The sequence below is a fragment of the Panthera tigris genome, chromosome B4 (genome assembly GCF_018350195.1).
Source record: "Panthera tigris isolate Pti1 chromosome B4, P.tigris_Pti1_mat1.1, whole genome shotgun sequence".
In the NCBI taxonomy this organism is placed as follows: Eukaryota; Metazoa; Chordata; class Mammalia; order Carnivora; family Felidae; genus Panthera; species Panthera tigris.
In genome coordinates, this window is record NC_056666.1 from 125,252,383 (window position 1) to 125,269,901 (window position 17,519).

Genomic DNA, 17,519 nt, shown 5'->3' on the forward strand with positions numbered 1-17,519 from the left:
TTTAATCAGGGCATTAAGGAGCTCTAAATAGGCTTTGCTTTTGAATCTGCATATCAGGAGGGGGCTGGGAGCATGAGTGGGAGGATGTCATGTCCCAGTGATTAATGATCTCTAGGAAGCTGAAAAGGGGAGAGTAATATACACAGTATTTCTACCCCCTGGAGTAGGAATGCAAACACCATTGTGCAGATCTGTGCATAGTCACTGACTTCCTGGTAGCTGGAGAATTTCATACACTCTTCTACCACAAATAAAACTGTCAGAGAAGTGACAGAGCTCAAAAAGCTGGCCTTCCTTACTTAAAAAGAATAGCTCAAACACAGTGAGCCAGAAAATTAATTTTGTAGTTGTTTGGAAACCCAGTTGTTTAATAAGAAATGAGAAAATGAGAACTTTTCTTGAAAAGCCTAAAAGCTCCAAATATTTGTTGAATCAAACTCAGCATTTGGTTTCTTAAATTTACTGGATTCCTGGAAACTACTTATTTTAAATGAATTTAAAGGAAAACATTCCTTTGTAATGAAATGCACTGTCTTAAACTTTTCAGTGTGTTCTCTATGGTAGATTTAGAAAATCATCCTATCAATGGACTCCTGTGCCTGTTGCCCTATGTGTCGAAAAAAAATCCTAACATTTCACAATACTTATATGGTTTTAAGAAAGGAATTCTATGGTAGAGTTCTTTTGTTTGTTTTCATCCCCAGTGAATCTATGATATTTAATAACAGTTTCCAAATGCTTAAGTCAGAAGGGAAACATTTTTAACTCAAGATAAGGAACTACAGATGTTTGCAAAAATTTTTAAATGAAAGTTTGTGGGAAAAGCATTGTATTTCAACCAATTGTGATCATTTACAAATAATCAAAATGAGGGCCTTTATTTAACAGTAGCAGTAGTAATCACAGAAGCAGTGACAGATTTTTAGTGGGGGCTTCCAAGTAACTTGTATTTTACCAAGAACCATTCATTGATAGGACTTGTTATTTTTGTTCTTGGTTCAGATTTTTTTGATACCGTTTACATCACTACTCATTGTTCTGCATTGTCTAATTTTTAAACTTTGATTTTTTAAATATTTTTTCCGTAATATAAAAAAAAAAAAGGAAGGAAATACTCATTCTTGGGGAAATGAGAGCCACACTTCAGAGTAAGGAAAGAAAAAATTTTATATTTTATTTCTGTTTTGTTGGTGTTTACTTTGTTTATTTTTGAGGGTGTCACTATAATCTGAATTAAAATGAACTACTGTGGTCTAAATTAAGGCAGCATCAGATAGAATCAGCCCTGAGTTTGGTTTCCAAGTGGTTAGACTTTTCAATTGCATTTGCAAGAGTTTATTTTTAGTCAGGATGTGGTTATTTTTAGATCTGCTTCTCTGTCACTAGGAAATGTAATGCCTGTCTTTCCATTGTTGTTTATCAGGAAGTTCTAAGGCACAGGCTTATAATATCCAGTTAGCAGAGAACACCGCCTCTCCTTTTAGATGAAAGAATATATGAAATAATCCTTGAAGAAAAATCTGTTAATTGAGAACATGTCTAATTTTTTAAATTATTAGTGTCACTTTAATCTCTTACACGCTGAGCAACAGAACAAGATTTTTAGGGAACATCAAAAACACAAGGTTTGGGTTCCCCCTACTGGTATGCATCCCAGGTGCATGTGTTCCTTAGTGAAAAGGCCTAGGGGATTAGAGATTTGAAATGGCTATGTGGACCTCTTTTAAAGAGATCTGGTGATGAGAAAAGGAGAAAAAAAACACCGTTACCTATTTTCTGATAATGTCTTTTAAAAAAATTAGATGATATATATGCTAACTAAGTTGGATGTAAATTTAAAAAAAATAAAATAAATAAACTGAAAAAAATTACAAATAAAAAATAAATAGTGAAAACCTCTAAAACTATTTTAAAAATTAGATGATCCAAAAATTGTATTTTTTACATCTAGAAAGAGCAAAACTTAATGCCATAATATTTGGTTTTTTAATGTTGTTGCCTCTGTGATAAGCTGCTTATATACAGCTTCTCAAATGCTTTATGTTGTAATCTAAGGAATAATAAAACACCAGTGGCTCCACAAAAGGATTTAAAACCCCAAGGAAAAAAAAAGCTAGCATTGTGTCATAATAAAATTAAAGAGATGGTGTTAAAGCTCACTAATTCCTATTTTAGCATTTCAGAAAGTAACAGGACATCATGTGATTGTGTGTGTCCATTTAACATCTGTTCTTTCTAATTTCTCATATGTGTATTTAAAACTGTTCTCTTTATTTTGTGTCTCTTAGTCAGTAAATGCCAAGTAATATTAAAGGCTTGTTTTGAAATAGAAAAATTTTAATTGACTCCTAAAAGTCATTTCTGAACTTCTTATTATGTTTGCATCTTAAAGGACTATTCAATGAAATTAAAATATTGTATTTTTAAATTGCTTTTCAGCAATGCAGTCAACCTTTTAAGCAATGTTCCGGTCTCTTGTTTGGATGTTCTCATTTGTCCATTAACCCATGAAGAAACAGCCCAAGAGGCAACGACTCTAGATGAACTGCCCAATGATAAAACAGCTGAGAAAGAAACTGTTTTGAAAAACAATACCATGGTATACAATGGTATGAATATGGAAGCCATTCATGTTTTACTCAATTTTATGGAGAAGAGAATAGACAAGGTAAGGCTGATAAAATGGAGGCCTTGGGAAGATGTTTCTAAAGAATGTAAATGTGCCATATATACAGACGTCACAGGACATGATTTTTAAATTTAATCTTTTTTTTTTTATAGCTGACATACTGCATAATTATGCTCTGGAAATCATTTTATTACAATATATGATTAATTGCTAAAACAAGTCAATTTATTTGTTTAAAGACAAAAAATTTGTTAATGTAACACCAAAACTGTGACTAGTGCCTGCAAGTGAAGGAAAAATTAATGACTTTTCCATGTAGGTATTTTTTAAGACCTAGAAGTAAAAATTATCTGCCCACAAAACCTGAAGATAAATACTTTCCATAATACCTAAAAGCTATCTTTAAAAAAAATCAAGTTTTCATTAGTTGTGAGCTGCTTATTTTCTTTTGTCTGGTAGCTATATTAAAAGGCAGCAGGGTAGTATGGGTAGGTTGTCAAAACCTTTGCCTTATTTAAGCCCATTGGTTGAGCCAGTGAGGACCCCACAAAATGTAGGAAAATCCAGGGAGCATAAAAATGAGCATTAATAAAAATGAAGATAACTGGTAGAATGAAAACATGGTTAGGAAAATAATTTCTTAAATAGTTTGTAAAGCTTTGGTAACATAAAATGTCTCCCCCACCAAAAAAGGAGTATTAATATACTCAGTTATATAGAGGAAAGTAACACTGTTAGAAACTAATGTAGTATGTCTGGTTTTCTTTATAGGGAAGCAGCTATAGAGAAGGTCTAACTCCGGTTCTCAGCTTATTAACAGAATGTTCCCGAGCCCATCGAAACATCAGAAAATTTCTCAAAGATCAGGTAACTGCTTAATGCATATTACATCTCATGGTTAATCTTCTTATATGCAGTTTCTAAAAATAGAATTAATGAGTTGCATTCTTTCATAATGGTTTACTTTCATAAAATCAGAAACTCAGAAAAGTTAGTTTCAATCTTTGAAATCTTCCTAATCCAGGAAAAAAGTGATCGTGTGTATTTTTCTGAGTCATTGATTCATTTATTCAACTAATAGTGGAGATCTACTTTGTGCTGTGTTCTAAGCATTGTTCTAATCACTGAAAGATAGATGAAGTCTTTGCCTTGTGGAGTTTACCTTATAGTCGGAGAACAAAAAGTAAATGAATATGTTATAATGGCAAGTTGTGATGTGTTCTGAAGAAAGACAGCAGGGGAAGGGGAGATTTAGGAGAATCAGCAGGGCCTCTCTGAGAAAATAACATTTGAGCGGAAACTTGGATAAATAAGAAAAGGATCTCTGAGAATATCTGGAAGGGGACTATAGAGAGAACATGTTCAGAGTTCCTCAGGTGAGAGGATGCCTTGGTGTGCTTATGGCAGAGCAAGGAGGTTAGACCAAGTTGACAAGGAGAGTGGTAGATGAAGTAAAAAAAGGTAAGCAAGAACCACATAGCCTGAGGTTGTATAGGACTTTTGGTTCTCTTTTAAGTGAGATGGGCAAGCATTGGACCATTTTGAGAAGGGGAGTTGAATGAAGGGTACTTGTTTATATTTTGAAATACTCTGGCTACTATATGTAGGATAGACTAGGGGAATGTGAGTAGATGCAAGGAGGCCAGCTGGAAAGAGAGCTGATGGTGAATGTTTGGAGTAGGATGATAGTAGAGTTGATGATAAGGATTCTTTGTACCACTGTGTTTTCTGTTCATCTGCTTGTGTCATATAACCTTTGTCTCCCCTTCTATCATGAGTGAATTGTCCCTGCTTTCTTCTGTGGACAGCCTCTTCGCTTGTGTCCTAGATCCCTTTCCTTCTCACCTTCTCAAGAACTTTGCTTTTGCATTTATTTCCTCTCTTCTTATGTTAATCCTTTTTTTTTTTTTTTTTTTTAATGTACTGGGTCATTTCTATCTTCATCCAAACACATCTTTCATCTTAAAAATAAAAAAACCTTCTCTTAATTCCACTTCTCAAGCTGCCTCCCCATTACTCTGTTCTTAATGCAGTTTTCCTCAAAACACTTTTCTGTACTCACCTTCTCTATTCTTTTTACTCTTTAATTCTCTCCTGCACCCGCTGTAATTAGGCTTTCCACCCCACTGCAGAGGCACTCATCAAAAATCATCAACCCAGTAATGCCAAATCTAATAGTTCTCAAACCTTTTTTCTTTAATTCCCCAGTGCATTTTGATGTAATGGGGTATTCTCTCCTTCTTGAAATACTTTCTTCACTTGGTTTCTAGGACACAATAGGGAACCTTTTTGCAATGTTTGAGTGCCCCGAGGCAATATTGCCTTGGTCTCCATTTCCACTCCCTTGGTGATCTCATTCAGCAGTCATGGTTTTGAAAATCATCTGTACGCTGATGACTCCCAAATTTATGTCTCTGGCCCTGACTTGTCCCCTCCGCTCCAGATTGATATAACAGGCTGCCTACTCATCTCCTCCCCTTAGATGTATAGTAGGTATCTTAAGTTTTAACACATACCCGACTAAGCTCTTGATTCCCATCCCTTCACCCTGTTTCTTTCCTTCTTTCCACATTTCGGTGCATGGTACAACCATTCACTCCACTGCTCATTTTTTGCCATACAGAATTTCCCTTGTTAAATGAACCAGCTTCATTTCCCCCCCTTTATGTTTATGATCAAGATTTAGTAAGCACCTTACCATACGTGAAGTACATTAATAGATACTGCTGCTAAGGAGAAATTAGAAAGTAGAGCCTATCTTTGAGGAATTTACAGTCTATTGGAAGAAGAGAGTAGTACCCTGAAAGCATGAATAATCATTTAAGCCAAGTAAACTAGTTGATTAATGAATTGAAGTCATTTTCCAAGTTGATTATTTTAAGACATTCTACTGTGACTAGGAGGAGTTGGTGAATAATAAATGAAAAATATTTTAAGTTTTCTATATTTTAGCTTTTTCACATAGGAGATCCAGGTTCAACTGAACTATTTAGAGTTTAGATCTCTGGCCAGAAGAGCCAAAAAAAACCTGTTTGTTAAACAACTTCTCTATGTGAAGCTCTTGAGCCACATATTATGTAGAAACAAAGATTATGAGATCCTCTTTTTGTCCTTAAAGAGGTACTACAGTATAAAGAGATGAGACATGACAAGTAAAGATAACTAAAGATACAAGACACACACAAAAATCCACTTTCTTCCTGAGAAAGATGCACTCTCAACTATGATGATTAAGAAAGGCAGAACATAAAGTAACAGGTGGTTACTTTTGGTGATAGTGTAAATGGAATGATGGCTAATTAATTATTATGCCCTATTTCATTATTACCTGATTGAACCCAACACATGCCTACCCAAAGGAAATTGGTCTTAAGTATTGAGGCAGGTAGAAAGAGAACAGATGGTAGAAAGTACCAACCCAGGTTGGGTTAGTCTGTGGAGAGGTTTACAGAAGAGATGAGGAATCTGTGGATTTGAGAGAAGAGATGGACAAGATTTGTCAAAATAAAAAATTTGTTGGAGGGTAGTATTTGGGAGGAAATAGAATGAGTCTATACAAATGCAGTTTGGGAGTGGTATGTAACAATGAAAGCAACAAACTTACGTTTAAAAAATTGTGTTTTAAGAAACCTAAAACATTGGTAACAAAATTTTGGGGTGATAACCTTTGTTAATAGATTCTTTACTCTGGAACAGTAGGCACATACTACATGAAATCACTTGTTAGATGTCTCATTCTTCTCTACATTCAGTGTATAGAGACCATATAGAACTCAATATGGTTAGCTGAATCAAATAAGGATTTATTGTGCAGTGACTTTGTGCCTATAGAGCACAGAAATCATCGTGCTCTACCCTATCAGAAATACTGAATATGGGTTCTGTAAACACTTTGGTAGATTATTCAATTTTCTGGGATTTAGTTTCTGTTTGTGTTCACAGCTGTATCTCCAGTGTCTCCAATACCTCCTGATTCAGGATAGGCATTCAGTGTAGAAGGAGAGAAAAGAAGAAAGTCAGTTGAATGGATTAAATAAAATAATATACACATGAAGGGTCCAGCACAGTAAATTATTATTTGACTTTGTTTTTATTGTCATTTACTACCTTAGTGCCTAGCTTATGGAAGGCACTTTTAAAAAGATATTTGAGGAGTGTCTGGCTCAGTCAGTAGAACATGCAACTCTTTTGTAAATTCGAGCCCCATGTTGGGTGTAGAGATTATTTAAAAATAAAATCTTTAAAAAGAAGATCTTTGAATTCATTCATTCTTCCTTCAATCAGCAAATACTTATGGAACATTGTAATATGCCATGCACTGAGAGCAGTAAACAAAACAGAAAGAAGTCCCTGCCCCCATGGCACTGACTCTTGTGGAAGAAAGCCAACAGTAAAGAAAAATATACACTGTATCAGGTGGTGATGAGTGCTGTGAGGAAGATTAAAGCGGGGGCGGGGGTGGGGGTGCACAGAAAAGAATGCTCAAGGTTAGTCATATAGGGTGGTCAGGAAATGCCTTCCTGTAAGCAACATTTTAACATAGACCTAAAGTGAAGGGAATGAGCCACACAATTTTCTAGAGAAAGTGTTTCTGGGCAGAGGGAGCAGCAAATGCAAAGACCATGGTGTGTTTTAAGAAGTTCCATGGAGGCCTGTGCAGCTGTAGCAGCATAGGTCAGAAGTGTAGTCAAATTGGAGTTAGAAAAATAGCAGGAAGCTGGATTATGTGAAACCTAAGGGAGTTGTAAGGACATTGTTTTCGCTAGGAGTAAGATGAGAAGCCCTGGAAGCTGGAGGACTGAGACCAGGAATGACATGATCTGACTTTCAAAGGATCCCTAGCTGCTTTGTAGAGAATAAATCATAGAAGGGCGAGGTTTGAAGCAGAGACCACTAGGAGGTTGTGGTAATAACCAGTTCAGGCAAGACATATCAGTAACTTGGATTTGGTAATACTAGAGGGAGTAGTGAGAATTGGTTGAATTATGGATATATTTCAGAAGTAGAAACAATATAATTTGCTGGTGGATTGGATGAGAAGAGGCTGTTTCTAAGGTGTTTGTACTAAACAGTTGGAAGAATAGATTTACCATTTAATGAGATGGAAAACTAAGAAGGAACAGCTTTGGTGGGAGCATCAAGACTTCTGTTTAGGACATGCTAAATTTGAGAAAGCTTTAAAAGTCTGGAAGTCAGTAAAGAAATTAAGATGGAAATATAATTCAGGGAGTTATCACTATGTAGAGACTATATAAAGCCATAAAAACTGGTTTAGATCACCAATAGATTAAGTGAAGAATGTCATCCAAGAACACAACCCTTGAATTTTCCAACACTTAGAAAACAAGAGGAGAAAAGAGAATTGGCAGAAGAGGCTGAGATGAAGCAGCCAGTGAGATAGGAGAACCTGAAGAGGGAGGGGGCTGGGTGGATGGATGGGTGAAGTGAGTGAGCAAGCAAACAAACCAAGCAGGCCATCTGCAGGTCAATTGATAAAATAGGGTGATGGTGATGTTACTGCCTCCTTTGCAAGGTTACTGTAGAGATCAAGTATAGAGAATATATATGTATATCCTCTCTTATAGGAACTAGCACCTTTAAAGTATTCAATAATTAGTAGCCATTTTTATTATAAAACAACAAGAAAACATAAGTACAGATTTTTTTAGTAAATACGAAAATGCTGCAGGAATTACAAAAAGGGAAAAATCAATAGGAATGAGAGTATTAAGAAAGGCCCCATGGACGATAGAGAAGATAGATTGACCCTCGCTTTAAAATGGATTTTGATGGAAGCAGGCAAAGGCATTCCAGATGCTAAAATAAATAAAAACCCAGCAATGAATTTGAGTATATCATGGTGGTACAATGAAGAGATGTTTCTCTTCAAATGAAATTTAATTACAAACTTGAAATCATTTGAGGTGGGATTTTTGTTGTTGTTGTTGTTTAGTTTTATTTGAAAGCAAACCTATTTATTTTTAAAAAGCTTTTTCCACTCATAGAAAACTGAGCTCATAGACATTCTAAGACTGACAGTTGCATGGTGCCGTCCTCGCTTACTCTAGTACCCACAACTGATGATGGTTTTGCATTTCTGCCATTAGGTTTTACCACCATTGAGGGATGTGACAAATCGTCCTGAAGTTGGCTCAACTGTGAGAAATAAGCTGGTGCGCCTCATGACACATGTTGACCTTGGAGTCAAGCAGATTGCTGCTGAATTCCTTTTTGTCCTTTGCAAAGAGAGAGGTAGGTTAAACTCTCTTTGCTCTCTACATTTTTATTTTTCCGAGGGAACTTAAGAAATCTTTCTGTTAGTAGTGGCCGTCTCATTCCACTCTTTTTAGAGCTTACTCCTGTCTGTTCTATTAGAGGGCCTGAGGAGATATTAAAAATTAATAATTTAAAAAATTTTCTGTATGCTTCTGAAGTCATTAAGATGTACAAACACACTCATATTAAACTTTGCCTTCTGTATTCTTAACCCAGACTTCTTAATCTTGATGAGAGAGGACCTGGAGCCATTATGGAAAATCTGCTTAAGTAATTCAGGTGCTACTATTTTGGGTTTTTTTTTTTTAGATTTTATTTTTTTAAGTAATATCCTCACCCAACATGGGGCTTGAACTCACAACCCTGAGAGACCAAGAGTTGCATGCTCTACCAACTGAGCCAGGGTGCTACTGTTTGGATAACCAGGCAAAGCCCTGGGTTAGTTCCCTTTTGTAATTCCTCTTGGAATTAAAACTGTTGGAGTCTTGGTTTCTTCCCTAGGTTATTTAATAAATAATTATTCAATGTGAGGTACATATACTATGGAAATATAAAATGGAAGATGGAAAGTACAAAAATGCCTAAGATATACCCTTTACCCTTGAGATAAGGATAAGATAGAGGTAGAGAGAAATTTTAATTTTTTTAATTTTAATTTTTTTATTTTTTAAGTGAGCGAGCAGGAGGAAGGGGGAGAGGAATGGAGAGAATCCCAAGCAGGCTCCAAGCTTAGCATGTAGCCCAACGCAGGGCTTGATCCCACGACACAGGGATCATGACCTGAGCCGAAATCAAGAGTCACTCAACGGACTGAGCCAGCCAGGTGCCCCAGTAGAGAGAAACTTGAAAGTAACTATACTACAATGTAATAAACACCATTTTATAAGCATATATAAAGTGATTGTCTTCATCTAACAATTTTAAATATTTCCTAAAATTATATGGGTTATTTGCCCTGCAAAATCAAGTTCTTCAAACAAGGAACTTTAAGTTATCCAGATATTTTTACCTATTTCTTTCTTCAGCTCCTAGTTTTATATGTATATTGGGGCACCTGGCTGGCTCAGTAGGTGTAGCATGAGACTCTTGATCTTAGGATCATGAGTTCAAGCCCCACATTGGGTGTGCAGCCTACTTAAAATAAGAATTTCAAAAAAAATTTTTTTAATTAAAATTTAAAAATGTAGTAGTATAAAAATTCTATCTAAGCAGATTTTATATTCCACTTTTTTAAAGTACCTCAGTTTTGTGAAACATAATTTGGAGGTAGAAAACTTCACTCACTTCTCCCAAAATATTAAGTTCAATTCTCTTTTGTTTTTTTCCCAGCTATATTGAGGTATAATTAACAAGTGAAAGTGTATATATTTAAAGTATATTATACACCATGATTTGGGGTGTGTGTGTGTGTGTGTGTGTGTGTGTATTGTGATGTGATTAACAATTAATTACTTATGTATGTCTGCTGCCTGCATGGTTCCTTTGTGTGTGTGTGGTGAGAATGTTTAAGACTTATTCTTTTAGCAAATTTCAAGTGTACAACACAATACTATTAACTATAGTTAATTTCATTTCCCCTGTCCCTAACCACCATTCTACTCCTTCTAGGAGTTTTATTTTTTTTTCTTTTTTTAAGATTCTACATGTAAGTGAAATCATACGGTATTTGTCTTTCTCTGGCTTATTCACTTAGCATAATGTTCTCTAGGTTCATCCTTGTTGTCACAAATAGCAGGATTTTATTCTTTGTCATGGCTGAAATATATATATTTACATATTTACGTGTGTGTGTGTGTGTGTGTGTGTGTGTGTGTGTGTGTGTGTGTATACCACCTCTCCCTTATCCATTCATCTGTCATTGGACATTTGGCTTGTTTTTGTATCTTGGCTATTGTGAATAATGCTGCAGTGAACATGGGAGTGTAGACAGCTCTTGGGGATAGTAATTTTGTTTGCTTCTGATATATACCGAAGAGTCGGACTGCTGGATCATAAAAACTGCTGTTTTTAATTTTTTGAGTAAACTCCATACTGTTTTCCTTAGTAGCTGCACCAATTTATATTCCCGCCAATGGTGTGCAAGGGTTCCCTTTTTGCCACATCCTTGCCAACATTTATCATCTCTTTTTTTTTTCATCTCTTATCCTTTTGATAAAAGTCATCCTAATAGGTGTGCGGTGATCTCTCGTGGTTTTGATTTGCATTTTCCTAATGATTAGTTAAGTTGAGCATCTTTTCACAAAAAGACCTGTTGGCCATTCATATGACATTTTTCAGGTTTTTTGCCCATTTTTGTTTAAGCAGGATTTATTTTTAAGTTTATTTTTATTATGAAAGAGATAGAGACAGGGTGCAAGTGGGAGAAGGACAGAGCAAGGGAGAGAGAGAATGCCAAGCAGGCCCCATGCTGTTGGCACAGAGCCCAATACAGGGCTTGATCCCACAGACCATGAGATCATGACCTGAGCCAAAACCAAGAATCAGATGCTTAACTGACTGAGCCACCCAGGGCCCCTTTCCCCATTTTTTAAATAAAATTATTTAGAGATTTTGCTACTGAGTTGTACCCACTGAATTCTTAAACTTTATTTCTAACTGATTCAGCCACTTCAGTTCCTGTTAAGATGGCATATTAGCAACATAATTTTATCAATGTAACAATAATAATAAACAGCTATTATATATTGGGGTATCATGTTCCAAACATCCTAGGCCATAATCTCATTTAATTCTCATAAGGACCCTATAATTTAAATATTATTATTCCAGTATCATAAATGAATTAACCTGGAACTTGAGAGTGTTTCAGTAATTTACTCAAGGTTGTACAGTTGCTAAGGGCTAAAGCCCAAATTTGAGTCCTCTCTTGCCATTCTGCCACATTTCTTTACTTAGAGTAATCATCTTCAGCTGTTATCACAAATGCTCTTTTAAATAATTCAGTTCTTTCATGACTTTGAGAAAAGATTGATACAGCATTTTAGGATTAAGTGACTCATATAGTGCCTTGCACATGTAAGCTGAATTGAATCAATTTTTCCAAGATAAGAAATGAGCTGTTTTTGTAAAGTATAATTATGTATGTATACATAAATCTAAATCATACCTATGTATCTATCCATCAAAAGAGGTTTATCAAAATACGTACTAACATCTTATCCATTGTTACCTTTGAGTAGTAGGATGGCTGGTGACTTTTTTTAGTTCTGTGTATTTTGTAATTTTTCTACAGTGAGCATGCATTTCTTGTATTTTTTAAAAAAATTTAGGGTGCCTGGGTGGCTCAGTCAGTTAGGCCTCCGACTTCAGCTCAGGTCATGATCTCGCCATCCATGAGTTCAGGCCCCACGTCAGGCTCTGTGCTGACAGCTTGGAGCCTGGAGCCTATTTCAGATTTTGTGTCTCCCTCTCTCTCTGCCCCTCCCCATCTCATGCTCTGTCTCTCTCTCTCTCTCTCTCTCTCTCTCTCTCTCTCTCTCTCTCTCACTCTCTGAAAAATGAATAAACCTTAAAAATTTTTTTTTTAATTTTAAAGAGGAAAACTAAAGCTTATTTCTTCTGTAATTACAGATCTTCATAAATTATATTACATATCTAAATATAATCACCTTACTAAGAGTTAGTGTCATAGCAAATATGACATATTCATTTATATATGAATTTGTTCAGTGTTTTTCATTTGAAAGTATTAGCTTTGTTCCCTCTTGAACCCTACATTTGAGGTTTTATAGTCCTAACTTTGAGCCCAAAGCCAACCCATATTAGCAAAAGTATATCAGTTTCACTTGACCTTTAGCAATTCTATGTATGCTCATCTGCTTTTCCTTCCAATCTGATTTTAAGTTTAGTAGATACATTCTTTTGGAATACAACTTTACCCATTTAACCATTTACTCATAATTTTTGAGCTATAGCCAGGGAATGCAGAAGTATAAAGATAAACAAGGTTTCTGTTCTCATATCACTTACTTTCTTATCAAGGGTTACAAACTCACATGCCTTCAAGTGCCAGGCTGGTAATAAAAATGGACTGGACATAAGGTGAATGAAAACTGACACTTAACTCATTGGTGGGAAGATGGTGGGTTGGGAGTAGGGGAACAAAAAAATTGTGCGAGATTGGAGAGAAGATATTGCTGCTACTTAGCTCCAACTGGTTGTTATCATGAAGGAACATATGGCAATGTTACCCAGTCTTCTAGATTTTTCAGGAGAAGCCAGGATTCTGGATTTTTACATAAAATCTCCCAGTTTTTAAATGCTATCAACTAATTATAATTTAAAACCATCTAGGGGCTCCTGGGTGGCTCAGTCGGTTAAGCGTCTGACTTCGGCTCAGGTCATGATCTCACAGTTCATGAGCTTGAGCCCCACATCGGGCTCTATGCTGACAGCTCGGAGCCTGGACCCTGCTTTGGATTCTGTGTCTCCCTCTCTCTCTGCCCTTCCCCCACTCATGCTCTGTCTCTATCTCAAAAATAATTACTATAAATGTTTAAAAAAAATTTTTTTAAACTATCTAGCCAAAAGAAAAAGTTTGTAGTCCACATCCAACTTGTAAGTCATCAGATTTTGGAGTTTGGATTGGGTTTGGATGCAAACTATACTAAAATGAGATAAATTTCAGATAATTCATCAATGTTGAACTTTCCTCTGAAGGACATTCAGCTAAGTTTGAAGTGAAGGTATCATGATGAAGTCTTAAAAGTCAGACCACTAAGTGGAAACAGCAGGCAGCAAATTGGGTTAGGAACACAGAAACTAAATTAAGAAGGAAGATTGAAATGGGACAAGATACAAAGGGCAAAATTTCATGGCAGCCTTGGCACAGAAAGAGTCATCCAAGGGTCATCAATACCCATCTGTGCCAGGCTAAACTATATCCCCAACTGACAGTGGCCCACAGGTTAACTTGTGCTCGTGCCCACCAACTTGTTGAGCCAAATCTAAACTTACGTTACCAGCTCTGGCAATTGTGTACTTTGTCCAGGGGGCCTAAAGAGAGGCCTTATGTGTTTTAATTAAAGAAAACAATTTGTAATACAATCCTCCCCCTGTTAACACATTCATTAATTACCAGTGTGTGCTAGGCACTGTGGTAGCAGCTGAATTACAAAGATAAATAAGGCTTAAACACCCTCAGCACATAGCCTCACAACTGGAAACTTTCGTCTCCTTTATTTGAGTCTCTGAGGAATAGGTAGGTGTCTGTTTAGCTGGTAGCTGAAGTCTCCCTTTTCTGATCTTTTCTCTTCCTGTCTTGTTGTTGCTGTTGTTGCTGTTGTTGTTGTTGTTGTTGTTGTTTTTAACTGTCTCTATGTGTTTTCCTCAACCTGTACACATCTCGACATCACGGTCCTTTATATCTTAGCCTCTTGAATGACTAATCTGGTTTTCCTCTTAGTATCCTAACTACCACTCAGGCTTCAACTTGCTGCAAATTAGGCTTTCCACTGCCTTTCCCTACCTTCCAGATTCCTCTGAAAGTGCTCTTAGTAAGCTCACAAGGTAACTAATTTTCAAAAGTAGTGGATATTTTTTAGCCTTCATTTTACTGCATCTATCATTGTAATTGACACTATTGGCCACTCTATCTCTGTGCTACCATACATTCCTAGATTTCCTCTGACCTTTATTTTCAATCACAGTTAACAACTGTCTTTGCCCACATTGAACTGCCAGTGTTCCCTAGAGTTCTCTCCTGGCCCTGTTCTCATTTTACATTGTCCCCTGAGTGATCTTATCCTCTACTTGGCTTCTGCTTCAGCCAATTTGCTGGGGATTCCCAATTCAGTGTATCTCTTAATATAAACTATTAATAAGTCATATCCCTCCTTTCTGGTCAGGTTTTCTTCAGTCTGTCTTCCATGTAGTTAGCAAAAAGATTCTTCTAAAATACAAATATAATCTCATCACTACCACCTTGTAAAACTTTCAGTGACTCCCTGTCACCTGGTAAAATCCAAATTTTCTTAGATGCCTCCATGGCCTGCCTTTTGTGCTTCTAAGTTCTAAATTTACTACTAATTATAAATTTACTACTACTTTATACTTTTTGCTTACTCATGCTATATTTTTTGTTCTCGCCTGATCATACTGTACCATTTCTTGGCATTATCTCCATGACTTGGCAAATGCTGTTCCTTTTACATGCAATGTCTTCATTTGCATGGCAAGCTTTATTTATCCTTGAAGATCAGCTTAAGTATCATCTCTGTGAAGACTTGTCTGATCATGGAGGCAGAGTTAATCATTGTCTTCCTTGTACCATTTTTACTTACACCCATTTTTAGTACTTTTGACATCTGCTATATTCTAACTCTTAATTTGTTGAAATTGCATTCTAGCCATTGAGTTTCTTTAGGTCAGAGATCATGTTGTCTTCATTTTTGGATCTCCAGTTTTAACAAAGTACCTTAGAGATAATAATAAAAGAGCAAACATTTCTGCTATCTGAATGTAGTGTAGTGAATATACAATCTTATGGATTTCTTCATGTAAAGGAATAATTTCAGTATACTATAAGAGAGGAATGTGCCCGGTACTGTGGCAGCCTGAAAAAGGGAATGATTGGTTATGTGGAGATGGTCAGAGAAAGTCTTTGCAGAGAAATGGGAAACAGCCTTGGTATGTATAGGAAAGAGACTAGTTCAAGATGTGAAGAATCCATGATGTGCAGGAATAATAGGAGATGAGTTTGGGAAAAGAAGGCAGGGGCCAGAAAATGAAGCAGATCTTAGAGGTTTTATACAGGAAGGTGATAACAAATTTTTGCTTTACACAGATCTATGAGGCAGCTGTATGGAACAAGGAATTAGAGGGACATGAGATTGAAAATAGGGAGACTAGTTAGAGGAAGCTATTAGTATAAGATTTCTAAAAGTTGCAGAATTTGGAAGGAAAAGGATTATAAAGCCTTCTCTATATAACAGAGAAAGGGGATTGGTCTCTAGGTAGAATCTGGCTCTGCCATTCTTTCTCCTTGGTAAAGAGCAAAACCTTTTTGTTTTCATGACAGAGTGTGATAAAACCCACATTTGCGTAAGCTGCAATACCATTACCACCAGTGCAGTTCTGACTGCAGTATGCTACTGTGGTTGCTTTCCTCTGTTCATAGTACCTCTAGCATCTTGATAAAATAGTGGTGAAATATTTTTTGCAACTTTCTGACTGTTGATTTGTCCCATTTCTGCAGCAGTTTTACCTAACTGCATGGTTGATTACTAGGACAAAAAAAAACAAGTATTTTTTTTAATGTTTATTTTTTTTTAATTTTTTTTTTTTTTAACATTTATTGATCTTTGAGAGACAGAGCATGAGCGGAGAAGGGGTAGAGAGAGGGAGACACAGAATCCAAAGCAGGCTCCAGGCTCTGAGCTGTCAGCACAGAGCCCAACGCAGGGCTTGAACTCACGAACTGCGAGATCATGACCTAAGCCGAAGTCAGACGCTCAACCGACTGAGCCACCCAGGTGCACCGTTTGTTTGTTTATTTTGAGAGAGAGAGAGAGACAGACAAGGTACGAGTGGGGCAGGGGCAGAGAGAGAGGCAGAGAGAGAATCCCAAGCAGGCTCCACACTGTCAGCACAGAGCCCAACTCAGGGATTAAATTTATGAACCATGAGATCATGACCTGAGCTGAAATCAAGAGTCAGACGCTCAACCGACAAAGCCACCCAGGTACCCCTAAATAAATTTTTATGTTGTTTCTTTCTTTTTTTTTTTTTTTATTTAAGGCCCACCCAGAAAACCTTTTCTTTGCCTTAGCAGCTCACTTTATTTTTTAAAATGTTTATTTTTGAGAGCCAGAGTGCAAGCAGGGAAGGGACAGAGAGAGAGGGAGACATAGGACGTGAAGCTGGCTCTGCTCTGATAGCAGAGAGTCCAATGCAGGGCTCGAACTCATGAACTGAACTGTGAAATCAGATTGACCTGAGCCAAAGTCAAGAACCAGTTGCTTAACCAACTGAGCCACCCAGGTGCTCCACAGCTCACTTTAACATCCAAGTTCAGTCTGTTTTCTTTTTACTACTTTCCCAGTATTGAATAGGATATTTTACAGTGTTATTTGAAAATAGCTAAAAAGTAGTTATAAAACATTCCATGAAATGATGTCAATCAGAACTTCACAAAGAAAATATTTCTGTGAAAATTTTGTAGTCCATTTGTCATCTCCCTTCCCCAACCCCTATTTTTTAAATATTTTATCCTATTAACAAAAGTTCATTTGATTCTGAAACTATTGGCTATAGCCTTATCTGTTTTAAAGGCAAAGCAAGTCTTTAAATAGCCTTTGTAACCCAAACTGTCACAGAGTTGATACATGTTTGTTCCAGTGAATGAATAGTAAGCATTATTTTCATAAAAGTGCTAGGGATTTCTTACTATTAACTAACTTCCAGGAAGATTTTCTGCTTAAGATAGCAGATTATTTAGTGTTCAGGTTACTTTTTAACCTATTTTGGCTTTTCATAAACTCTGCATTCTTAAACTATTTTAATGTTTAGCCATTGTAGGTGGTTACCTACATTTTATGTCTTTTTTATTGTTATTTTTTTAATTATATTCATTTCTCAATTTAGACTTCCACAATTTCAGTCAGTATTTTTTCTG

The 17,519-nt window shown here is 36.4% G+C and overlaps 1 protein-coding gene across 5 annotated transcripts in view; it reads left to right on the forward strand.

Annotated features, from left to right (window-relative positions):
- Positions 1-17,519, forward strand: part of RIC8B (RIC8 guanine nucleotide exchange factor B) — a 103,403-nt gene that overhangs the window by 61,006 nt on the left and 24,878 nt on the right. For all 5 annotated transcript variants that reach the window (XR_006220204.1, XR_006220205.1, XR_006220206.1 and 2 more), the window contains exons 5-7: positions 2,440-2,668; positions 3,401-3,496; positions 8,737-8,881. Coding sequence is in view for 2 of the 5 variants with exons in the window: in XM_042993095.1 (XP_042849029.1) it covers positions 2,440-2,668; positions 3,401-3,496; positions 8,737-8,881 (470 nt within the window). In the remaining 3 variants the exon portion in view is untranslated. The remainder of the gene's footprint in view (positions 1-2,439; positions 2,669-3,400; positions 3,497-8,736; positions 8,882-17,519) is intronic.